This window comes from Anolis sagrei, chromosome 1 (genome assembly GCF_037176765.1).
Source record: "Anolis sagrei isolate rAnoSag1 chromosome 1, rAnoSag1.mat, whole genome shotgun sequence".
Lineage (NCBI taxonomy): Eukaryota > Metazoa > Chordata > Lepidosauria > Squamata > Dactyloidae > Anolis > Anolis sagrei.
This window is the reverse complement of record NC_090021.1, coordinates 149316404-149342875: the sequence shown is the minus strand read 5'-3', so window position 1 is coordinate 149342875 and position 26472 is coordinate 149316404. Positions and strand designations below refer to the sequence as shown.

At 42.4% G+C, this 26472-nt stretch overlaps 1 protein-coding gene across 1 annotated transcript; it reads left to right on the top strand.

Moving 5' to 3' along the window:
- Positions 1 to 1407: 1407 nt before the first annotated feature.
- SPATS1 (spermatogenesis associated serine rich 1) lies at positions 1408 to 24137 on the top strand. The gene is made up of 6 exons (XM_067463208.1): positions 1408 to 1704; positions 6364 to 6499; positions 6594 to 6721; positions 6951 to 7112; positions 13658 to 13720; positions 23486 to 24137. Exons 1-6 carry the CDS (start codon positions 1659 to 1661, stop codon positions 23521 to 23523), a joined length of 573 nt encoding a protein of 190 aa, XP_067319309.1. The 5' UTR covers positions 1408 to 1658; the 3' UTR covers positions 23524 to 24137.
- Positions 24138 to 26472: the final 2335 nt, after the last annotated feature.

Below are 26472 nucleotides of genomic sequence, written 5' to 3'. Positions count from 1 at the left end.
TAGGGTCAAGAAAGCACCTTTTCTGGAACCCTTTCCTTTCTTCTCTACAAGGGAACCTTGGTTTCAGCAACGGGATTAAGGAAGCAGACACATAAGACACATCATGGCATACTTCTTTTCCAGTTGGCCCAACAGGCAGGGGTCACAGGAATACTCCTGCGAGAGGAGCATGCACAGCCTCTTTGTGCACCGCATGCTCCAGAAAAGGGGAGGAGGAGCCATGATCGGCTGCCACATGGTCCCGTTACGGATGAAGAAACATGACTGCTGAGCCCTTACCGTTACGGCCTTTCTACCAAGCCGGGGAAGTTGAAGAAGATGAAGGAAAATGGCTAAAATAGACCCGTGCACAAGTATAGTAGCATGTCCATCCTGCAGCACTGCTGAGGGGGAGTCCAGATGGTCAAAACCTTCCCTTAGCAGAAACTCCGGAGCATTCCTTGGCTTTACTTAATAATAATAATAATAATAATAATAATAATAATAATAATACTTTATTTATACCCCACTCCATCTCCCCCAAGGGTACTTGGTGCGGCTTACATGAGGCCACGCTCATCAGTACAATACATAACAATATAACACAAGAACATAACAAAACCAAAAAATCAAAAAATAAAATACATGAAATGCAAAACAATGTAATAAACAACACAACAATATAAAATCAGACATTAAAACACAAAAGATTTTGCTGGGCAGGGCCAAATTCAGGATAAAATTTTAACACACTAGGAGATAGGACAATGTCAAACATCGGGAGGAGGATCCAAGATGAGGAAGGATTTAATTGCACGAACCATAAGATAGAGTGCTATTGAGGTCATTTTGTGAAGAGTTTTTGGTCAGGGAGTATCTTATGTTCAATCACTCAAGGAATAACCAGGTTTTCAGATTCCTCCTGAAGATTGCTAGCATGGGGGCTTGCCTAATATCTCTGGGGAGTGAGTTCCAGATCTGAGGGGCCACCACAGAGAAGGCCCTCTCTCTCATCCCCACAAGCCGCACTTGTGATGCGGGCGGGAGCGAGAGAAGAGCCTCTCCGGAAGATCGAAGGGATCGTGTGGGTTCGGAAATGGAAATGCGGTCGCGAAGGAGTTAACATGGAGTTAAACAGCATTTGGGGTCATGTACAGCTGAAAATTGGTATTTTTGGGAAAGTCTGGCTTATGTGGGTGAGTGTCAAAGGAAAAAATTGTCCACATCTCCCTTTTCTTTACTATCTAGGGTTCAAATAAGCTATTATGTCTTATGACTTTATTTGGGAACAAGGAATTTAAGAACATGTTGACATTTGCTAGTTCCATTTGATCTGTAGTTTTCTAGTTTTGTCTCATCACTTTAAAAAATGAACATTACATCTACTTTTGTAAATCCATGCGTTTATATAAGAAGATTCTTTAAGAAGATTCTTAAGGTAAGGACCAGACGGATTTATAAGAATCCGACAACTCCCCCTCCCCTTGTTTGCTGTCCCTTGTTTCCTTGGCACCCAAAGGACAACAGAACAGCCGATCCAATGGCAGAGTTAGTACAGAAACTCCATTTTGTAAAGATGTACAGTAACATAAGCTTACTATTCAGAGGCTGAGTGGTGCTGGTAATGCCGTCTTCTTGGAACTGAACCCAGCCTTTTGAAATCTAGACTATTATCTCTGATGAAAGCAGAAGGAAGGGCAGAGTCACCCGAGGATGATGAAAAAGGTAGGAGGGCTTATACGCCAGAGTTTGGAGGAAAAAAAATGAAATTCCCAATACAGAACAATGGTTGATTAAAATACTAGAAATAAAAATATTGGATAGACTGACATATCTAATGTCAAAGTAATAAAGAAACAGACTGGAGCCTAATGCAAGAATATATATCAAAAGAAAACAAGAAGTAAATAAATAAACAAGAAAAAATATTCCAAGAGGTAGATTGAAAAGGAAGGGAGAAAATGTGTTAAGAAAGAAGAACAGAAAGAAAAAGATGTATTGAGGATAACCGGAAATCACAAATTTGGGTTGTTGTAGGTTTTTCCGGGCTATATGGCCATGTTCTAGAGGCATTTTCTCCTGACGTTTCGCCTGCACCTATGGCAAGCATCCTCAGAGGTAGTGAGGTCACTACCTCTAGGATGCTTGCCATAGATGCAGGTGAAACGTCAGGAGAAAATGCCTCTAGAACATGGCCATATAGCCCGGAAAAACCTACAACAACCCAAGAACATGGCCATATAGCCTGGAAAAACCTACAATAACCCAGTGATTCCGGCTATGAAAGCCTTCGACAATACATAGTGACACATTTTCTTTTCTTTCTTTTCTCTCTTCTTCTCTCATTCTACCCCATTTTCTTTTTCAGTTTTACTCTCTTTTTTATTTATTTTACCCCTTCTACTTAAATTTTTAATTATGTAAGCTAAAATAACAATTAAGATTTTTTTAAAAAAAGGTAGGGAGGCTTGGCAAAGAATTGGCAAAGGATGCTCTTGTTGTCTTCCATTAGTTTGTATCTGGTGGGTTAACGTTAATTGGTTAAATGTTAACTTAGATTGCCTTATCCTGGTTGCATCTGCACTCTAGGATTAATGTAGCTTGACTTCATTTTAACTGCTATGGCTCAATGTCTTTGAATCGTTGGGATTATATTTTTACAAGGGTTTTAGCTTTCAGTGTGAAAGACTGCTAGTGCCTCTCCAAACTACTATGATTCCATAGTGCAATGGTTCCCAAGCTTTGGTCCTCCAGATGTTTTGGACTGCAGCTCCCACAATTCCTAACAGGGGAGCCCCCGGTGGCACAGTGGGTTAAACCCCTGTGCCGGCAGGACTGAAGACCGACAGGTCGCAGGTTCGAATCCAGGGAGAGGCGGATGAGCTCCCTCTATCAGCTCCAGCTCCTCATGCGGGGACATGAGAGAAGCCTCCCACAAGGATGATAAAAACATCAAATCATCCGGGCATCCCCTGGGCAACGTCCTTGCAGGCGGCCAATTCTCTCACACCAGAAGCAACTTGCAGTTTCTCAAGTCGCTCTTGACACAACAAAACAAAAATTCCTAACAACTGGTAAGATGTCTGGGATTTCTTGGACCTGAAGTCTGAAACACCTACAGGAGCAGAGTTTGGGAGTTAAAGTGGTATCAAACTGCATTCTACAGTTTAGATGCACCCCTTGTGGTAGTAAAGGGATACTGAACATAATCCTTGAACAAGGGACTGCAGGACGTTGAATTTATGCAATTGCAGTTGAAAAGCAGGACTCAAACCCCATGATCAGAGGACCCTGATGTATGATATCAATGTTATCAAGAAATCGTAACCCTCCCCAAATATGAATTATACCAAATCATATAAAGCATGAACTGGTAAAGCCACAGCCTTGCAATGCCAAGTGGGCTGCTTCTTCTGTCATCAAAACTCACCCTGGGAAGCAGACTGGCTATCCAGTCCAACCCCCTGCCAAGATGCAGGAAAACTGCATTCCAAGCACACCTGACAGATGGCCATCCAGCCTCTGTTTAAAAGCTTCCAAAGAAGGAGCCTCCACCATACTCCGGGGCAGAGTGTTCCACCACTGAATGGCTCTCACAGTCAGGAAATTCTTCCTAATGTTCAGATGGAATCTCCTCTCTTGTAGTTTGAAGCCATTGTTCCGCATCCTAGTCTCCAGGGAAGCAGAAAACAAGTTTGCTCCCCCCTCCGTATGACTTCCTCTCACATATTTATACATGGCTATCATGTCTCCTCCCAGCCTTCTCTTCTTCAGCCTAAACATGCCCAGCTCTTTAAGCCGCTCCTCATAGGGCTTGTTCTCCAGACCCTTGAACATTTTAGTCACCCTCCTCTGGACACCTTCCAGCTTGTCAATATCTATCTTGAACTGTGGTGCCCAGAATTGGACACAATATTCCTGGTGTGGCCTACCCAAGGCGGAATAGAGGGATAGCATAACTTCCCTGGATCTAGACACTAGACTCCTATTGATGCAGGTCAAAATCCCATTGTCTTTTTTGCTGCCGCATCACATTGTTGGCTCATGTTTAGCTTGTTGTCCATGAATTTGCATAATGTCTTTATGAAACATATCACCTTGGGGAAGTCAGCCTAGAAGGATAGCTAAGCACCCTCAATCTCCTTGAGACAATCAGATATGAGCCAAACCCATTCATAGGTTTCCCCCATTCACGAACCTCTAAAGTCCGCCTCACTCCCCAGCATTCATTCATAAATTCTAGGGGTTCATTCATAAATTTCTATTTAATATTTTTCTCACAATTTCACAATGTCAGAATACTGTCTTTCCAGATCCCACAACCCTAAAGACGTCAAATAGGTGGTGTCTCCCCCCTTTCTTTCTAAATCTGTAGCCTGGAATGTTTGTCTAGCTCAGTGATTCTCAACCTTCCTAATGCCACGACGCCGTAATACAGTTCCTTATGTTGTGGTGACCCCTAACCATAAAATTATTTTCATTGCTACTTCAGAATTGTCATTTTGCTACAGTTATGAATTGTGATATAAATATCTGATATGCAGGATGTATTTTCATTCCGTGGACCAAATTTGGCACAAATACCCAATACGCCCAAATTTGAATACTGGTGGGGTTGGGAGGGATTGATTTTGTCATTTGGGGGTTGTAGTTGCTGGGATTTATAGTTCACCTACAATCGACGTTGGAATTGAACCAAACCAACATTGGAATTGAACCAAACCTGGCACACAGAACTCCCATGATCAACAAAAAGTACTGGAAGGGTTTAGTGGGCATTGACCTTGAGTTTTGGAGTTGTAGTTCAGCTACATCCAGTGAGCACTCTGGACTCAAACAATGATGGATCTGGACCAGACTTGGCACAAATAGTCAATATGCCTAAATGTGCACACTGGTGGAATTTGAGGAAAATAGACCTTCACATTTGGGAGTTGTAGTTGCTGGGATTTATAGTTCACTTACAATTAAGGGCATTCTGAACCCCGCCAATGATAGAATTGGGCCAAACTTCCCACACAGAACCCCCATGACCAACATAAAATACTATTTTTTCTAATGGTCTTTGGCGATCCTTCTGACACCTCCTTGTGACCCCCTCAGGGGTCCCAACCCCTAGGTTGAGAAACACTGGTCTAGCTGCAGTTGGATGTGTGTACCCAGTTTGTATAATGTCTTCACAATAAGAGGGGGGCGAGAAGAAGAGGTGCTTAATGCATACACTCAAAAGCATACACTCAAAAGTAGTCCCCATTCCCATGGATGAGACATGTACTAACTCCACTGACTGACTCTCTTCCCATTGATAAATTCCCATTTCATTGATATATTTCCTGCGGTCCTTGAGAAGTTTTTCTGACACCCATTGGCAATTGCTGATGAGGATCAGTGCACAAGTTGTGGGAGAGGTTTATAACCAAACTAAATAGTTATATCAACCAGGAACTCATTGACATGTGTCCACAACACATTCCTAGGGTTTACGCTCCTATTGTGGGCAGAACAATGAATGGACTAAGACTTTGAATTCAACAAATAGCAGCTGTTTATTTTTTCTGCCACTGGAGAACACCAACGTGATTTTTTTTGTCGTGTCAGGAACGACCTGAGAAACTGCAAGTTGCTTCTGTTGTGAAAGAATTGGCCGTTTGCAAGGACGTTGGCCAGGGGATGCCCGGATGATTTGATGTTTTATCATCCTTGTGGGAGGCTTCTCTCATGTCCCGCATGAGGAGCTGGAGCTGATAGAGGGAGCTCATCCACCTCTTCCCGGATTCGAATCTGCGACCTGTCGGTCTTCAGGCCTGTCGGCACAGGGGTTTAACCCACTGATGACATCAGAGGGAATTCCTAGCCGATTGGAGCCTGGATCCTAGCAGGGCCGCTTCTCAGGCAATCAAGGGCTGGCATGGGTATTCCAAATGGCTGTAAAAATGAATAAATATGTTCTATATTTCACAACATGGTATATCAGATCTTTAAGAGCACAGACTCTATTCTGGCATCCTTTTGGACCTGTTCTTTTTGCCTTCATCTCAGTTCGTGTCCTGATTTAACCTTTGGGGAAGCGTGACATGCCAGGCTCCAGACCCACGATTTTAGTAGTTGCTGAAATCAGTTAACTGCAAGATGGCCAGTCAGCCTCAATGTGTGGTAGTAGAGCCCCCTCTATGGACAGTAGCATTCATGTCAAAGGAGAAAAGAAGCCATTTAACTTGCAACTAAACGATCAAGTAAAATAATTGGTCATGTATGCTTTCATAAAAGCACGTTACAGAAAGCAAATCATACCAGAAAATAACCACACAGGGCACGCGTTAAAAAAATCAATATTGTTATGTTTCTAGGCATCTTCAGCACTTTTCAAATGTCTTTGTCTTCCAGAACCAAGCAACAATAAAATAAAATCTAATGGACTTCAGGAACAAGACTCAACGTTAGATGCCTTCCTCGGTAACAATGGTAGTCAAGAAAACCCAGACCCACCGAGTAAGACCTCCAGAGAGTGCAGTCCTTCAGAGTATGTGCCAGATACATAAGCAGTCAGCAAGAATTTGTTCATTCAGATGAGTAATAAGTAGGTAATTTCCCCCTTCATTTTTATTTTTTGTCAGGCATAATTCTTCACTGAAATCAAGTTCTGGTCCTGTGGCTTCTCCTCAACAACCTAGTATTCCTTCCCATGAAACAAATGTGGTAGAAGAAAGCAGTCAGTTAGTTAAACATCAGACTACCTCCCGATGTGAGTAAAGTCACATAAGTATTCAGATGCAAAGGCCCTGTCTCTCGTTCCCACCAGCCATGCTTGTGAGGAAGGTGGGACTGAGAGAGGGGCCTCCTCAGATGATCTTACTCTCCGAGCTGGTTCGTAGGGGAGATACATTGGGACAAGGAAACTGGGAAGGTTTTCTAAATTCAGCGTTTTCACAGTTTATTTCCTTTTCCTCCCCCACTTTCCCTCTCTTCTTTAGATAAAAATGAAAACTCAACCTTAGAATGGACATTTTATCCACCGTTTGGTAATCATACCTATCATACAGGAAAGAAGTGTATCTTTGATGGTATCTACATGCGAAATAAAACCACGTCAACTGAAAAGACAGTGGAGATGTGTACAGGAAAGAAGAGATTTGGTAAAGCCCCCCCCCCCCCCAAATTGTGTTATACTTAAGCTTATTATCGTAAACCACAGCTTTCCAAACTCTGTATTGCACCATGTTAGGGTGCTGACTGCAATGTGTAAATGTGACACGAAACCCCTGGGTGTATGCGAAATAAGCAATAAATCGTTTTTAAAAAACATTAGCTGTCCCCTGCCACGCATTGTCTGTTGATCTGGAAAATAATGAGAAAGTGTTGGTTTCTAATATATGTAATTTCTTTATGCTTGTGGGTAAACAGTATTTCTTGCTGTTTCTTTGTCAGTGTTGATGTGGAGAGTGTCTGGTTTGCCTACTCTGGAATATGCAACATATCATAGTCCTTCTTTAAGGGTCTCTTTCAAATCTATGATACTATATCTCTGTGTGTGAATCATATATATATCTATCTATATCTATGGCTGGATGGCTCTTGGTCAGGAGGGCTTTCATTACGTTTTCTTGCCCTGGTGAAGGGAGTTGGACTGGATGGCCTTGAGTATTTTCTGTTGGTCATGGGGGTTCTGTGTGGGAAGTTTGGCCCAATTTTGTCGTTTGTGGGGTTCAGAACACTCTTTGATTGCAAGTGAACTAGAAATCCCAGTAACTACAACTCCCAAATGTCAAGGTCTATTTCCCCCAAACCATCTGGGTTCATATTTAGGCATATGGCATATTCATGCCAAGTTTGGTCCAGATCCATCATTGTTTGAGTCCATGGTAGTCTCTGGATGTAGGTGAACTACAACTCCCATAGTCAAGGTCAATGGTCACCAAACTCTTCTAGCGTTTTCTGTTGGTCATGGGAGTCCTGTATGCCCCGGTTGGTTCAATTCTATCATGCTATTTGATTGTAGGTGAACTATAAATCCCAGAAACTACAATTCCCTATCTATCTATCTATCTATCTATCTATCTATCTATACTTGTGGCTGGATGGCTCTTTGTCAGGAGGACTTTGATTACATTTTCTTGCCCCGATGAAGGGAGTTGGATTGGATGGCCTTAAGTGTTTTCTGTTGGTCATGGGGTTCTGTGTGGGAAGTTTGCCCCGATTCTGTCGTTCGTGGGGTTCAGAATGCTCTTTGATTGTAGGTGAACTGTGAATCCCAGTGACTGCAACTCCCAAATGTCAAGGTCTATTCCCCCCAAACGCCATCTGTGTTCATATTTGGGCGTATTGAGTGCTTGTGCCAAGTTTGGTCCAGATCCATCATTGTTTGAGTCCACAGTGCTCTCAGGATATAGGTGAACTAGAACTCCCAAACTCAAGACCAATGCCCACCAAACCCTTCCCATAATTTCTGTGGGTCATGGAAGTTCTGTGTGCCAAGTTTAGTTCAATTCCATTGTTGCTGGAGTTCAGAATGCTCTTTGATTGCAGGTGAACTATAAATCCTAGCAACTACAACTCCCAAATGACAAAATCATATTTTTTTGAGTGATGGTCACTCCTTGTATTGTGAGACGTTTTGTTGCCAAATTTGGTGTGATTTCGTACATTGGTTCTTTTGTTTTTAAGGTACTCATTATGCACAGAGCATTTTAGATAGGTAGATAGATAGATAGATAGATAGATAGATAGATAGATAGATAGATGGATGAAAGGTTTTCATAAGAGATCTTGTGTTCTCATACATTTTGTTATTATAATTTATGTATGTACCTGTATCTCTTATAAGGGATTGGTTTAACCCCCAGTTTGTAGTGAAACTGAATTGCTGTGTTGCAAAATGATGCATGTCTAAAAAGTGTGTCGCCAACATGAAATGTTTGGAATGCTGTCTTAAAGCATTGATGGCATTTCAAATCTTGGATTTAAGGTTTTGGATATTTACATTCAGATTTTCTACTGGGAATTCATACATTCAAATTGTACCATTTACAACATTTCTAAACATATAGATTAGTATTTCCTTCCAGCTCTGTAGCCAGCTCTTAAAAGATTACATGAAGGGCTACTTTAAAGGGTTGTTGTAGGGTTTTTTTCAGGCTATATGACCATGGTCTAGAGGCATTCTCTCCTGACATTTTGCCTGCATCTATGGCAAGCATCCTCAGAGGTAGTGAGGTCCTCTGAGGATACTTGCCATAGATGCAGGCGAAACGTCAGGAGAGAATGCCTCTAGACCATGGCCATATAGCCCGAAAAAAACCTACAACAACCCAGTGATTCCGGCCATGAAAGCCTTCGACAATACATTGGCTACTTTAATCTTTCAGGTTTTAATTGATCGCATTAGGGGTTTTTTTTGTTTTTTGGGGGGGTTTTTTCTGTTGCTCATTCTTTTTTTTTAAAGTCATGGTAGGTTACCATATTTGATGTTAAGTATTTTAATGAGAATGAGGTAAATGAGAATGAGGTAAAGATTACATTTTAGTTTTTCCATAAAAACTAAAATGTAATCTTTATGTTGAAGGTTTGTTTTGGGAAATTTGTTACTAATGAGATCCTGCATTAGAAGAGAGGCTGTAAATCAACTGGAATGGCAAGATAATGAATCTAATAGGCATTAATGCTACAAATAATGAGAAACCAACTTTTTATTAAAATTTATTATGAAAGACATCAGTATTTTCCATTGGTCATGGGAGTTCTGTGTGCAAAGTTTGGTTCAATTCCATAGTTGGTGGAGTTCAGAATGCTCTTTGATTGTAGGTGAACTATAAATCCCAGCAACTACAACTCCCAAAGAAAAAAATAAATCTCCCCAACCCCACCAGTATTCAAATTTGGGTGTATCGGATATTTGTGCCAAATTTGGTCCAGTGAATGAAAATACATCCTGCATATCAGATATTTACATTACGATTCATAACAGTAGCAAAATCAGTTATGAAGTAGCAACAACAATAATTTTATGGTTGGGGGTCATCACAACACGAGCAACTGTATTAAGGGGTCGCGTCATTAGGAAGGTTGAGAATCTCTGCGTCTAATGCACAATATCACCCCTGGGTTCTTGTGGGTTTTTTCGGGTTATAGGGCCATGTTCTAGAGGTATTTCTCCTGACGTTTCGCCTGCATCTATGGCAAGCATCCTCAGAGGTAGTGAGGTCTGTTGGAAATAGGACAATGGGTTTATATATCTGTGGAATGGCTGAGGTGGGGCAAGGAGCTCTTCTCTGCTGCAGCTAGGTGTGAATGTTTCAACTGATCACCTTCATTAGCATTTGAAGGCCTGCCTGAGCCTGGGAAAATCTTTTGTTGAGAGGTGTTAAGATGTGCCTGGTTGTTTCCTCTCTGCTGCCATAGATGCAGGCGAAACGTCAGGAGAAATGCCTCTAGAACATGGCCCTATAGCCCGAAAAAACCCACAAGAACCTAGTGATTCCAGCCATGAAAGCCTTTGACAATACAATATCACCCCTATTCTCCACCAACCTGACCATTTACTAACTGGTGGAGAAAAGGGATGGAGTGGAGATGGAAAAGTATCTTGCTGTTTGCCTGTAGCTGGAATCAAAATGATGACATGATTACTTGAAGTCCCAAAAAACCACCAGGAGGTCCTGGAGATGATTTGTCACTTTGTGTCCAAAAACTTAATGAGATTGAATGGGCATAGATCCAATGAGAATAGATTATGACTGAACACTGGAAGAAACTCTTTAATAGTATGAGTAGTTGGAAGAGGAGCCAATTGGCTTGGTAGGACCTATATGGATATCTTTAAACAGAAGGTGGATTGTCCTAGCTTTGGATTCTCTACAGTAGGGGGTTGGAACAGCTACTCCTTCTAAGGTGCTATGGCCAATTGAATACGTGATATTGCAACCTCAAGGTAAATTTAAAGGAAATAGTGTTGAAATTATACCCCAGAGGTGAAATATCAAAGGAGGCATTCTTTCTGAAGTTATCTACCAGGGACCACCTGCCTGTAGTGGACAGGGCCAAAGCCAGTGGGCACCTGCTTAGACAATAAGTGTGAAAACTACTATGGAAAGGACAAAATATATGAGAAACCTTAAAGAAGGCCACAGAGAAATGATTATACTGTTTGGACATTAAATAAGTACGTTTTGGTTTAGATGAGTGTTTCTCAACCTTCCTAATGCCGTGACCCCTTAATACAGTTCCTCATGTTGTGGTGACCCCCAACCATAAAATTATTTTTGTTGCTACTTCACAACTCCTGTTTTGCTACTGTTATGAATTGCCATGTAAATATCATATGCAGGATGTATTCTCATTTAATGGACCGAATTTGGCACAAATACCCAATATGCCCAAATTTGTATACTAGCAGGGTTGGGGGGTTGATTTAGTGATTTGGAATTTGTAGTTGCTGGGATTTATAGTTCACCTATAATCAAAGAGCATTCTGAATTCCAGCAACGATGGAATTGAACTAAACTTGGCACACAGAACTTCCATGACCCACAGAAAATACGGGAAGAGTTTGGTGGGCATTGGCCTTGAGTTTGGGAGTTGTAGTTCACCTATATCCTGAAAGCACTGTGGACTCAAACAATGATGGATCTGGACCAAACTTGGCATGGATACTCAACATGTGCAAATGTGAACACTGGTGGAGTTTTGGGAAAACATACCTTGACATTTGGGAGTTGTAGTTGCTGGGATTTATAGTTCACCTACAATTGAAGAGCATTCTGAACCCCACCAACGATAGAATTGGGTCAAACTTCTCACACAGAACCACTATGACCAACAGATAATACTGTGTTTTCTGGTGGTCTTTAGCGACCCCTCTGACATCCCTTTGCAACCCCCACAGGGGTCCCGACCCCCAGGTTGAGAAACGCTGGTTTAGATCATAATGCCTATATTTGAATTAATATTTTGGAATGTATGTCCATGCAGCTTCTTTTGGAGGAGGACAGATTTCTAAATACAAATGGGCCCAGATTTATTATTTAAATATGCCTTTCTTTGCAACCATAGTGGATGAAATTGATTCCAGAAATGGCATTCCGTTCGTGACACCAGGTGACCACTCGTACGCTAGTCCAGAGGAAAGTCCAGACTTTCATAAAAAAGGGTCGACAAGATCACCTGTGTTTTTTGGGAGGCAAGTATGAATTTTTTTCCTTTATTTTCCAAATTTATATTTGCCTTTCTGTTAAGGATGACTAAATATATATATAAAGAAACTAACATAAAAAAGCACACAATGAAAACGATCGGAAAGTCAGTCAGTACCCAAGCAGTTACAGCCTTAGGGGCGGGTATCACACTAGACAGAGCTTAAAGAGCAGGCGAAGAGTATGCATCCCATCTGCCTCCTGAAGAATCTTGGGGCTTGTTGTTTGGGGACTGCTCAGCTGGAGATATCCTAGGTCTCACTAAACTACGACTCCCAGAATTCTGCAGGAGGCGGCCATAGGATTTCAGATGGTATACATTCTCTTTACCTATTATTTAAGCTCTAGTGCAGCGTTTCTCAACCTGGGGGTTGGGACCCCTGGGGGGGGGGGGTCGCGAGGGGGTGTCAAAGGGGTCGCCAAAGAGCATCAGAAAAACACAGTATTTTCTGTTGGTTATGGGGGTTCTGTGTGGGAAGTTTGGCCTAATTCTATCTTTGATGCAATTCAGAGTGCTCTTTGATTATAGGTGAACTATAAATCCCAGCAACTATAACTCCCAAATGTCAAGGTCTATTTTCCCCAAACTCCACCAGTGTCCACATTTGGGCATATTGAGTATCTGTGCCAGGTTTGGTCCAGCTCCATCCTAGCTTGACTCTCTGGATGTAGGTGAACTACAACTTCCAAACTCAACGTCAATGCCCACCAAACTCTTCCAGTATTTTCTGTTGGTCATAGGAGTTCTGTGTGCCAAGTTTGGTTCAATTCCATCACTGGTGGAGTTCAGAATGCTCTTTGATTGGTGGGGTTGGGGAGGGGGTTGATCTTGTCATTTGGGAGTTGTAGTTGCTGGGATTCATAGTTCACCTACAATCAAAGAGCTGTCTGAACCCCACCAACAACAGAATTGGGCCAAACTTCCCACACAGAACTTCCATAACTAACAGAAAATACTGGAAGAGTTTGGTGGGCACAGACCTTGAGTTTTGGAGTTGTAGTTCAGCTACATCCAGTGAGCACTGTGGACTCAAACAATGATGAATCTGGACCAAACTTGGCACAAATACTTAATATTCCAAAATGTAAACACTCGTAGAGTTTTGGGGAAATAGACCTTGACATGCTGATGGTCTTTGGCAACCCCTCTGACACCCCCTTGCGACCCCTCCAGGGGTCCCGACCCCCCGGTTGAGAAACGATGCTCTAACATACAAGAAAGGCACACACACACACACTTATTTACTTACTTACTTCAAGGAAAGATTGTCATTGAGATTTCTCCCACTCATCCTGGAAACTAGAGAGTGCCAGGCCTTGAGAAATGGTAGCCCCATTCCACCTAGTATGGAAAGAGAGACAAGGATTTGATTATTGAAAGAACTTCAACACATAGACAGCTTTCACTGTAAACCATACTGGGATATGCAAACATGCCTACAGAAGAAGTATAATGATGATTCTTTAGCTTTTGTTTTTTTTTCTCTTCATAGTGCTATGTACAAAAAAAAGTCAGACACATTCATACCACTTCAACGCTTGCCAGGAACTCCTAGGTATGTATGTAGTATTTTATATATGCATACACATATTTATACTCAAATTAGTAGTTTTACGCTATTGTAATTTATTTCCAGAATTTACGTACACTCAAGGGGCTTTAGATTAATCTAGTACATTTAGGACCTCATCACGTTGCCTTTAGGAAGTGTCCTAGGATGCTGCCAGCACGCTTCCTTGATGGGACCCACTGAAGCACATCAAGGCTACCTCCAGTGGGGTTTCATATAGGAAGTATCCTGGCAGCATCCTAAGATGCTGTACAGACAACACAGGAGTCTTCCCATGTTCTCATTAGTTAGAATGGGAGAGAACCTGGCAGTGATGCTTTCCACCATGTGATGGGGAAAACGGCATAGCGGGGAAAGAATTGTTGCCAAAACTGTGAACCACCCTGAGTCCCCTTCGGAGTTGAGAAGGATGGTATACAAATACCACAAATAATTAGGTGGTCCCAGTGATGATCGGCACACTGGGTGCAGTGCCTAAAGACTTTGGCTTGCACTTAAACATAACCGGCATTGACAAAATTACCATCTGCCAGCTGCAAAAGGCCACCTTTCTGGGATCTTCACACGTTATCCGCCGATGCATCACACAGTCCTAGACACTTGGGAAGTGTCCGATGTGTGATCCAATACAACAGCCAGCAGAGTGTCTGCTGTGGACTCATCTTGTTGTGTTTCTAATAAATAAGAAGAAGAAGAAAGGAGGAGACCATGAAAATGAACAAAATCTGGCTACTAGTATTAAAAAACTCTACAACAGCAAAACAGCAGAGAGGAAACAACCAGGCACATCTTAACACCTCTCAACAAAACATTTTCCCAGGCTCAGCCAGGCCTTCAAATGCTAATGAAGGTGGTCAGCTGAAACATTCACACCTAGCTTTAGCAGAGAAGAGCTCTGTGCCCCACCCCAGTCATTCCACAGATATATAAACCCATTTTCCTATTTCCAACAGACCTCACTACCTCTGAGGATGCTTGCCATAGATGCAGGCGAAACATCAGGAAACATGCCTCTAGAACATGGCCATATAGCCCGAAAAAACCCACAAGAACCTAGTGATTCCAGCCATGAAAGCCTTCGACAATAATAATAATAATTTTATTTATTTATTTCAAACATTTTTACTCTGCCCTTCTCAACTCCTAGGGCAATGATGGGCAACCTTTTGAGTTTGGTGTGTCAATACTCACCAAAAAAACGAGCATAACTCGAGTGGGGTGTCACTTCGAGAAAAACCCATAATTTCATGATATTTATAGTTTAATAACAAAAATATATTATTGTAATATAGAACTGTATTTAATAAACCAAAAACTAATTATTTAAGTTACCTGCTTTTTCTATAATGCCATATATCTCAGCATTATAGAAAAATGCTGGTGTAGGAGTCGAGGATGAAATGTCCTTCTTGGGATGCGGCCCCATGCGGCTGTGTGTCATCGAAAATGTCTACGCGTGTCAGTGCTGACACACGTGTCATAGGTTCGCCATCATGGCCCTAGGGGGACTCAGGGCAGCTTCCCATTGGCAACAATTCAATGCCGCATAATAAAATACAAAACAGCAATTATAACAGTTAAAAGCATAAACATTAAGACATAAAGATCAAAACAGTATACTTACAGTCCATTGTGCTATTACCAGTCTGGTGGTCTAGCCATATACGATTGAGTACTCCGCTTAACTTATCCAAATCCACTTCCAAGCCATAGTCAACATTATCAATTGTCCTTTAACCTAACTGCCCGAAGGCCTGGTCCCACATCCACATTTTACCTTTTTTCTAAAGGTGAGGAGGGATGATGATGACCTAATTTCTCCGAAAGTGGATAATGATGATGATGTGGGGGCAATGGTTTTCCCCGCTGTCCCATGGATTCACCATGTTGCCTGGCAAATCCCCTGCTGTCGCCTGGCTTCGGGATCTCAATGTGATGAGGTCCTTAGTCTTGCAATAGATTGAAACATAAGCACCATCATAAGGTCATAGTTCAAACTTGCTTTGAGGATCTGACTTGGAAAAAGTGTGAGCTCACATTAAAGAATTGCTGTTTATAGGATCCTGTTATAAACAAATACAATGACATGAAGAGAGAATAAGCTGTTTTCAGGCTGGCAGAAACCGCACACAGACATCCATTCAGTTTGTCATCTGTTATCTAGTTATGTTATAAAACAGAATTTACCATGTTCTGACTGTTCTTCATTTTTAAGTCCTTCTGAAAGCAAAGCTGTATTCACTTCATTGTTTGTCCTCACATGAATCTACCTCATATTCATGTTCAGATGACAATACGTTTGCAAATGGTCACAAAAGTACAAGTTGTTCTGTGTCACTATGAAGGAGGCTGTCTTTACAACCAACTTAAATTGGCCAGGATTTCCCACTTACTAGTGGATTGTTCTTATCAGAAGTACTTATGTAACATTGCTTTAAGTTGAAAGCAATCTATTGTGAGAAAAATCAGACTTTTTCAGTGAAACTGTGCCAATATGTTGCAGTGAAATCCATTCTGTGATACCATCTGAATTAAATCAGGAGTGGGAACCACAAGTGCTGGTACTCTAAGGAAAACCTTTGGCTATTAATTATCAATTAATTATGTTCGCACAAATTTAACCTACGCTGTGTTCCGAAACCTAAAAGCTTCTTCATACAAAATGTTCACTTCCATCTAGGGCAGGATTAGCCATGTGTGAGGAATGTGTGTGTTTGTTTTGATGCCTTATACAAATCATAGGAAGGTACAGATGTTGAGAGATTTTCTGATAGAAGTACATACTGTATAGCACAGCATGTTAGCTACAGATGAGTAACTAATGCTAGCTGCACAGAATTTCATCCAGGGAAATAACATCCATGCAGGCAATTTAGTTTTATACGAAAGGATAGTATGAGATTCTTTCCCAGAGCTAAAACAGCTAAACAAAAAAGAACTGGGGGCCTGGAAAAAAAATCTGGAAAGGTGATCAACATATAAAAAGCACAAAATCTTTAAAAAAGCATATAACCTTTAATTAGTGATTCATTAGCAGCTCCCAGAATTTACATAGAATAAATGTAATTTTTTTTCTTCATGTCAGGAGCGACTTGAGAAAAGGCATGAGAGAACTGGTGTGAGAGAATTGACCATCTGCAGGGACATTGCCAAGGGGATGTTTTGATGTTTTACCATCCTTGTGGGAGGCTTCTCTCATGTCCCTGCATGGGGAGCTGGAGCTGACAGAGGGAGCTCATCCGTGCTCTCCCTGGATTCGAACCTCCGACCTGTCGGTCTTCAGTCCTGCCAGCACAAGTGATCAACGTTGCACCACTGGGTGCTCCAATGTAAATGGTTCACCAATGGCACCCATTTTCTACAGTGGTGGGACTGTGAGATAAGAAGCCATTGCTGATAGTGGTACTGCTGGTAGGGCTGTCCAAATCAGATAGGTGTTTCCTGAGAAGTCAAGCTAAATGTGGCCCCCCGACTCTGGAAGTCATTGCCCGGAGAGATTAGGAAAGTTCCTACCTTAGAAACTTTTAAAAAAAATCTCAAGACCTGGCTCTGCCGTTGCGCTTTTGGAGAGTAGTCACATAATCTTAAGCTATTGCTCCCCTCAACGTTTTTGTCCTAGAAGTACACCCACCCCCCCCCCCTTGTACGAAGGTCAGTCTATCACCCTGTCTCTCTACGAGTTCTCCCTTACAAATAATTCTGCTCCTTTATCTCATCCTGAGTTTTTAAATCATTTTATGTACATGCGGCCCGCTCACTGTCATTATGTTTGGTTTACTGCGGTGGTGCAGTGGGTTAAAGCGCTGAGCTGCTGAGCTCATTGACTGAAAGGTCACAGGTTCAAATCTGGGGAGCGGTGTGAGCTTCTGCTGTCAGCCCCAGCTTCTGCCAATCTAGCAGTTCGAAAACATGCAAATGTGAGATGCGGGAGGGTAATGGTGCTCCATGCAGTCATGCCGGTCACATGACCTTGGAGGTGTCTACGGACAACGCCGGCTCTTCGGCTTAGAAATGGAGATGAGCACCAACCCCCAGAGTCGGACACGACTGGACCATGTCAGAGGAAAACCTTTACCTTTACCTATATCTATATCTATGCATGGTCTGGCTAGCATAGGGAAGAGTGAACACCCCTGTGGTGTTTGTTTTGCTGTCTGTGCCCATTCAGAATAATTCACCTCACTTTCTGTCCCTGTGATAATTGGATTTTGAAAATAATTATTTGTTGTGGAAATAAGGACTGGTGAGAAAGCTTCATTTAAGACACCTCCCCACCCCCCTGCCCCATGAAAATTATTCCAGGACTGAATTTCCTTTCCAAGGACTAGATTCACTTTCTATTGTCTCACCCCTATTCTTAACTATGAGTCGTTTGTAAGTTCAGGGTCTTTGTAACTCGGGGACTACTTGTACTTTGTATTATTTTATATACTGATGTGTATTGGGGAAGATTATAATGGATAAAATTATAGCCTAAAGACTTTAAAAAAAAATCAGGGTTGAATCTGATCTTTTCGAAAGCAGGGATTCTACAACCTTAATTTGAATTTTTCCTGTGCTTTGAAGCAGGCTGCAATACTGTGTGGCTTTAACTCCCCCCTGTGGTGACTAAGCCTTTCCCAGATCAAGGGAAAGAGACCGTACAATGAAATCATATCCACAAAACCCTGAGGTTTAGGGAAGGCAACAATATTCTAATATTTCTTAAGCCTTTTTAATTAACTTCAGTATGTAACACACAATTTTAATGCAATATATGTTCAACTCAATGCAAAATCCTGTTTTTAAAGCAGCTTCTTAAATGTGTGCGACATTAGACATTGTGCAGAGTCTTCTGCAACTTCATAGAATCATGGGCCATCCAGCCCAACCCCATTCTGCCAAGAAGCAGGAAATTTGCATTCAAAGCACACCCGACAGATGGCCATCCAGCCTTTGTTTAAAAGCTTCCAGAGATGGAGCCTCACCACACTCCGGGGCAGAGAATTCCACTACTGAATGGCTCTCACAGTCAGGAAGTTCTTCTTAATGTTCAGATAATAATAATAATAATAATAATAATAATAATAATCTTTATTTATACCCCGCCACCATCTCCCCAATGGGGACTTGGTGTGGCTTACATGAGGCCAAGCCCAAACACAAATTACAGCTGCATAAACCGAAAGCGCAACCCGAAGTAAACAATAACATCGTAATTACATAACACATGTGAAAATATAACAGTATAAAATTACAATAAACACAATCACAGTGACAATGGGCGGGCTACATGTAAAATTTAAAAGAGAAAACTGATTAAAACTAATTAAAACTCGAGTCAGATAAAGAAGAAGCCGGTTATTTGCAGAGGAGGCCTCATTATAGTGGATGGAATCTCCTTTCTTGTAGTTTGAAGCCATTGTTCTGCGTCCTAGTCTCCAGGGCAGCAGAAAACAATTTTGCTCCCTCCTCCGTATGACTTTCTCTCACATATTTATACATGGCTATCATGTCTCCTCTCAGCCTTCTCTTCTTCAGCCTAAATATGCCCAGCTCTTTAAGCCGCTCTTCATAGGGCTTGTTCTCCAGACCCTTGAACATTTTAGTCGCCCTCCTCTGGACACCTTCCAGCTTGTCAATATCTCTCTTCAATTGTGGTGCCCAGAAATGGACACAATATTCCAGGTGTGGTCTAACCAAGGCACAATAGCGGGGTAGCATGACTTCCCTGGATCTAGATACTCTATTCCTATTGATGCAGTCCAAAATCCCATTGGCTTTTTTTGCCGCCACATCACATTGTTGGCTCATATTTAACTTGCTGTCCACGAGGACTCCAAGATCTTTTTCACACATACTGCTCTCGAGGCACACGTCCCCCATTCTGTATCTTTGCATTTCGTTTTTTCTGCCTAAGTGGAGTATCTTGCATTTGTCACGGTTGGACTTCATTTTGTTAGTTTTGGCCCATCTCTCTAATCTGTCAAGATCGTTTTTGAATTCTGCTCCTGTCCTCTGTAGTATTGGCTATCCCAAACTTGATGGTCATGCCTTTTAAGCATTCATCTAAGTCATTTATAAAGATGTTGAACTTCTTTCATGTTGACTTACATATGCTTACAGGTCATGTGAAGAAACCATACAGGTAAAGGTGTTTTAATCTTCAGCGCCCTTGCAATTCGGTTGTCTTCTGCCCGTCATTTAAGCAGGAAAGGGGAGTTTAGCCTTTGCCTCTCCTGCTGTTCCAAGGAAAATCACTCTCCACATCTGTTGCTTTTTAAAACAGCTGTCGGAGGGGGATTTTCATCAGCATTTCAGGCAAAAGGGCTGACCTGCTTCCATCCTCTGACAGTCTGTGAACTGAAAGAGGGAACAGCTGAGCAGCAGAAGGATCAGATAAAATGAAGGAGTGGGGCACCCCCCCCCCCCCCCCGCAAATACACAGTGCACATTCTGAACTAGCAATAAAACAATGACTGTGTTTCTTGGGGACATCCTATTTGGTAGCTACAAATCGTAAACTGGATTCATGATATTGTTACTGTTGAGTATTATTAACAAGCCAACATGAGCCAACCGTTTCAGCCTGGCAGCACCCCAACTAAAGGGAATCTGAAACATTACCGACCAGGGGGTTGGGAAGTCACATCTGTGATGTATTTCTGACACACTGAGAGAAGTAGTTGTGGCTGAATCCTGGAAAGCCTCTCCAACTGCCTATCTCTGTGACCTGAAAAGCATGGAAGATAAACTCTCTCACTATCCCAGACCCCTTTTACACAATCCCAGGATCTAATCCCAGATTAACTGATTTAAACTGGATTATATGAGTCTCCACTGGAACCCCTGCCAAGCTAGCAGTTCGAAAATATGCAAATGTAAATAGATCAATAGGTACCACTCCTGCGGGAAGGTAACGGCACTCTGTTCAGTCATGCCGGCCACATGACCTTGGAGGTGTCTACGGACAACACCGGTTCTTCAGCTTAGAAATGGAGATAAGCACCAATCCCCAGAGTCGGACACGGCTGGACTTAATGTCAGGGGAAAACCTTTACCTTTGCCTATATGAGACTCCACTGCCATATAAACTGAGATAAGAAGATAGACTGGGATCAGATCATAAGACATAGGAGCAGTGTGGAAGGGGTCCCACTCTACAGTGCTCTGACTTCAGCAGGGAGAGCTGTATAACTGAATAATAATAAATAATAACAAATAATAATAAACTTTATTTATGGAGCCCCCGGTGGCGCAATGGGTTAAATCCCTGTGCGGGCAAGACTGAAGACTAACAGGTCACAGGTTCGAATCCGGGGAGAGGCGGATGAGCTCCCTCTATCAACTCCAGATCCTCATGCGAGGACATGAGAGAAGCCTCCCACAAGCATGATAAAAAAAAAAACATCGAAAAATCATCCAGGCGTCCCCGGACGGCCAATTCTCTCACACCAGAAGTGACTTGCAGTTTCTCAAGTTGCTCCTGACATGACAAAAAACCCAACAACAACGACTTTATTTATACCCCGCCACCATCTCCCCAAAGGGGACTCGGGGGCAGCTTACATGAGGCCACGCCCATCAATACAGAAAACACAATATAAAACACAACAGAAAATCAGAAAAGAAAATAACACAAAATACAAAACCAATGTAAATATGCAGCACAACCAGGCCCGTAGCCAGGATTTTGATTCGGGGAGGGGGACTGAGTTTTTTTCAGGGGGAGTTTCGGGGGGGCTGAGTTTCGGGGCAGGCTGAGTTTGAGTGAAAGAGGGTCTACCCTAGCAAACCTTTTGTATCATTACCCCAATACCCCCATGCATATGGGATATATTATGGTGATCAGATCATGATATGAATAAACATAACAGTTTAAATAATGCACCAGTAAGGCCTTTTCGCGAACCACCATGAGAATTTCGGGGGGGGGGGGGACTGAAGCCCCTCAAGCCCCCCCCCTCCCCTTCCTGGCTACATGCCTGAGCACAACAATATAAAATCAAAACATTAAACCACTAAAAATGATCACAGTGGGCAGGGCCAGTTCAAAGATTAACATTTCAAAACACTGGGAGATAGGGCAGTGTAAAAGGTAGGTAACTGAAAAGCTTGGTTTTTGGTGATTGCATCATCAGATGTAAGTATGGAGACAAAGCTCTATTGTTAAACCTGATGGTGCAGAATCTCAATGTAGTTACAGCCAGCCTTCCACATTTGGGGGGAGGGGGGGTGGTGGTGTTACAAATGGAGAACTCCTGCAAATATGAAAAAGGTGAATACTTGAAAAAAAACTCAGCTCTACAGGAATCTCTCAAGGCCCTTCTACACTACTGTATAAAATCCAGATTATCTGCTTTGAACAGGATTATGTGCAGTGTAAACTCAGATAAGCCAGTTCAAAGCCGATAATGTGAAGTATCTGCTTTGATAATCTGGATTATATGGCAGTGTAGAAGGGGCCTCGGGCTGGATCTACACTGTCCTATATCCTGGGACCTGATCTCAGTTTATCTGCTTTGAATGGATTATATGAGTCTATACTGCCAGATTTATTTATCGTGTCAGGAGCAGACCAAACAGTTGCATTGCATGTTTTAACAAACAAACAAAACACAAAGTTTGCAAGCTTGTTAGTTGATTAAATGTCTTTTGACCAGTAGCTGGCCACTTGGAGTGCCTGTGATGTTGCTGCAAGAAGGTCCTCCATTGTGCATGTGGCAGGGCTCAGGTTGCATTGCAGCAGGTGGTCAGTGGTTTGCTCTTCTCCACACTCGCATGTCGTGGATTCCACTTTGTAGCCCCATTTCTTAAGGTTGGCTCTGCATCTTGTGGTGCCAGAGCGCAGTCTGTTCAGCACCTTCCAAGTCGCCCAGTCTTCTCTGTGTCCAGGGGGGAGCCATTGATTGAGGTTCTGGGTTTGAGCCTGCCACTTTTGGACTCTCGCTTGCTGAGGTGTTCCAGCGAGTGTCTCTGTAGATCCTAGAAAACTATTTCTTGATTTAAGTCATTGACATGCTGGCTGATATCCAAACAGGGGATGAGCTGGACATGTCACTGCCTTGGTCCTTTCATCATTAGTTGCTACTTCCCGGCGGATGTCAGGTGGTGCAAAACTGGCTAAACAGTGTAATTTCTCCAGTGGTGTAGGGCACAGACACCCGTGATAATGCGGCATGTCCCATTAAGGGTCACTTCTACTGTTTTAGCATGGTGAGATGTGTTCCACTACACTGCCAGATAACTTGGGATAATCGGATAATCTGGGATCAGATCCTGAGATATAGGGCAGTATGGAATGGACCTCAGTCCTCCAGAACTACTCTATGATCAACTTGTGGCAAATGCTGACCAAAGACTTGCACTGAAGGACCAAGAGATTCCTAGGACAGAACAAATAATCCAATCCGTGGACAACCGGATCCTCAAAAGTGAAACCCACGCATATGGAAGGTCGACTGTGTAATAATTGGGAAATATGTGTACTTTCTAGAGAACATATAAAATACAGTCAAAATAGGGACATTCTCTAAATATATATTAACTGACCAGGCATGTATTGTGTATATTTCCTTCTGCATGTTTTGCATATGGTCGGGTGAATGTGTGGGCTGGTGCTATTTAGCTGATCAGCTCACATTCTGCCTACTTAAATTTCAAATATATTCTGATCTGGATAAATCCTCCTTTTGTGAACCTAAAAAGGCTTGTGATTGTCACTTTGCAATACTGTTGTTTGATTTTTCTTCACTACTCTGTTCCCACCAGTATACCTTTCCGTATCAAGGAGAAGCAGCAAGAATTAGAAAGAGAGAAGCTGGAAGTGAGAAACCTGGACTACTGGAAGCCTGCTCCAACGTTGCAGTGTTCTTTTTTTGCAAGTTCACTAAACAGAAGATTAACTTATCAATAGTTTGAGATAAGCCATTCTTTATGCTGCATTTCACAGGGCCTAAAACATGTAACAGGTTATTTGTTATAAACTGCTCCCTCCATTCCCAAACCTGACCTGCCAACTGTCTTCCATGTGATCTGCAATAAAGATTTTGTGTAGGAAGGATTTTATTGATTCATACCACTTGAGGGATAAAGTTAACAAAAGTTCCTGCTTGGTTACTTTTACTGTCGTTCAGAAAAGGATGAAACAGATGTTGTTGGCATAGTGGGTTAAACCACTGAGATTCTAAGCTTGTTGACCGAAAGGTCACAGGTTCAAATCCAGGGAGCAGCGTGAGCTTCCACTGTCAGCCCCAGCTTCTGCCAGCATAGCAGTTCGAAAACATGCAAATGTGAGTAGATCAATAGGTACTGCTCCAGCGGGAAGGTAACGGCACTCCATGCAGTCATGCCAGCCACATGATCTTGGAGGTGTCTATGGACAACGCCAGCTCTTTGGCTTAAAAATGGAGATGAGCACCACCTACCAGAGTGTCAGGGGAAAACCTTTACCTTTTATATACATAAAAATGTAAATGTTCGTTTGTTCAAAATCTTAAATCTCCGGACATTCTTCACTGATGGCTTTAAAATGTTGGCAAAATGCTGCATTGAAAAAGGTGAATGTTTTTATGTTTTTACCTACCTACTATTATATAGATGTCCCACCTGTGACAGGTAAAATATGCTTTTTTAGGAAAAACAGCACCATCTGTTGGATGTCAAAGCAACACACACTATACTACATATTTTACAATTCTTTTTCAATGTTTCCAAATGCATTGTTACATTGAATTTCCATAGATTTCGATTTAGTTTCATTTTTATTTAATTATTTCATGTGACATTGCATTGGAATTGAGATGTGTCTTTTACCATAGTGCTCACTCTGCCAAGACGGGGATGGGATTATGTGTGGGGGCAAATGGTGGGGGTGGGCCTTGGGGGTATGCCTTCGCTTTCCCCCCTCAATGCTACTTCTCTGTCTCAGTCTGAAGTTGTGCTCGAGGAGGGATGCTTGGCCACTCGCCCAGGCCTCTTTGGGCAGGTAAGGCAGGGCTCACCTCTTGGGCTCTCTGTGTTTATTTGGCTCCATGGGCATGCACATCACACCCCTCCCTAAACTTCAAAGCCCCCCTTTAAAAAAGTCCCCACTGTCAATCATTGCCTCATTTGAGGGGGTGGGCCTTCTTCCCTCCTCCAGTGCCACCCCCACCCTCAGGAATGCCACTGTAAGTTTATTATGGACTTCATTGGGGCTCCTTTGAGCATCCTGTGTCTTTTTTTACCCCCCTTCCACACAGCTGTATGCGATCCACATTGTACTGGGTTACATGGCAGCCTGGATTCAGACAATCCAGTTCAAAGCAGACATGGTGGAAGATCTACCTTGATGTTTTGGTTTATATGGTTGTAAGGAAGGGCCCTAAGTCTATACTGACATATAATCCAGTACAAAGCAGACATTGTGGATTATCTGCCTTGATATTCTGGGTTGAAGATGTCCTCATTCCTCACATTGCTCTGATTCCAATGGATATGCCATTTCAAGAGATTGCAATTCCCAATTTGATTGGCATTTGCAATCACCATCAACAAAGCTCAGGGCCAATCTTTAGAATTGTGCAGTTCTGATCTAGACATGGTAAGCAACCCTGCTGCTGCTGCAGCAGTAGATAGGGAGATATTACCAAGAGTGATCCTTTGTTTGTAGGTCAGAAAAGTACGTTATTTCCATCTGGGACTTTGGCGTGGACTCTCACCCGAAAACAAACCAGAGTGAGGATAAAAGCATTGATTTTGCCTTTTATACCTCTTCAAATGCAGGCAAACAAAAAAAAAACAACCCATGCTTCTTGTGCTGTCGCGCGCTGGGCCTATAGCAATTGGCTTTTGAACAGGACATGCTCTTTGTGCCCAGCAGGAAGCCGGGGTGCCTCGAGTGAGAGGCCCTAAGGATTTTCCTATAGAGTCTTTAAAAGCTCGAAAAGTTTAACAAAATCCTTTATTATTTCTTAGGTCTTCAACAAAACAATCAAATACTTCTCAGATCTTCAACAGGTAAAACAAATACTTCAAGGCTTTGAATCAACTGGTGGCTTTCTTAATCTTGTCCACAAGGGACAGGCAACTGGCTTCATTAACTGTTTCTTTTCTTTAAGAGGAAAACCCTTTTTAACCCCTCCTTGGGCAATCTACTTTCTAAACTCTGCTGGTGTGGGCTCTACTCCCGGCTCCAAACTGCTTCTTGGGTCCTGAGTAGACCTACCAGTCAAGGCTTTGTAGATTCTCCAGCTGGAGTCCTTTGGAACTGTTTTCTCCCGGAATTTCGTAAGAAATGAAGCTTCTCTACAGGTGGAGCTGATTCATGTCCTGTAGCTAAGCTTTCAACTGTAAGACTGAACTAAAATGGCTCCCTTTCCTTCCTGAACCCTCGGGAAAGGGGCAGAACTAAAAAATCCAACGATGATAGGCAGGTGGCTGCAAATGAGGGGAAGCTACCTTATTGCAAAATGCATGGAACTTTGGAATACATGCAAATACTCAAAGAAAGAAAAGGAATTTGGAGCTCCTGGTACAGCCGTACCAGCTCACTTCTACATACATTAACATCATCAGTGCGTAACTTTAGCATCATAGAAATATCAAATTCTATCTTCCAACATGCAAGAGGCATGTTTCTATATTTTTTTCCTAAGAGCACTTTACAGCTTGCACCAACCCATCAAGACCTGTCAGGAGGGAGTGGGGATAGGCCCCTTACTTTTTGCTTATATCTGTTTGTACCAGGACTTTCTTATCTCTCCCCACACTGGAAT

Excerpts from the sequence above, each read along its gene's own strand:
- SPATS1 (XM_067463208.1), top strand. The coding sequence starts at position 1,659 with ATGAAAGCAGAAGGAAGGGCAGAGTCACCCGAGGATGATGAAAAAG. Across the intron at positions 6,722-6,950 it reads ACATCAGACTACCTCCCGAT|ATAAAAATGAAAACTCAACC; the intron begins GTGAGTAAAGTC and ends TCTCTTCTTTAG. Across the intron at positions 13,721-23,485 it reads CGCTTGCCAGGAACTCCTAG|TATACCTTTCCGTATCAAGG; the intron begins GTATGTATGTAG and ends TGTTCCCACCAG.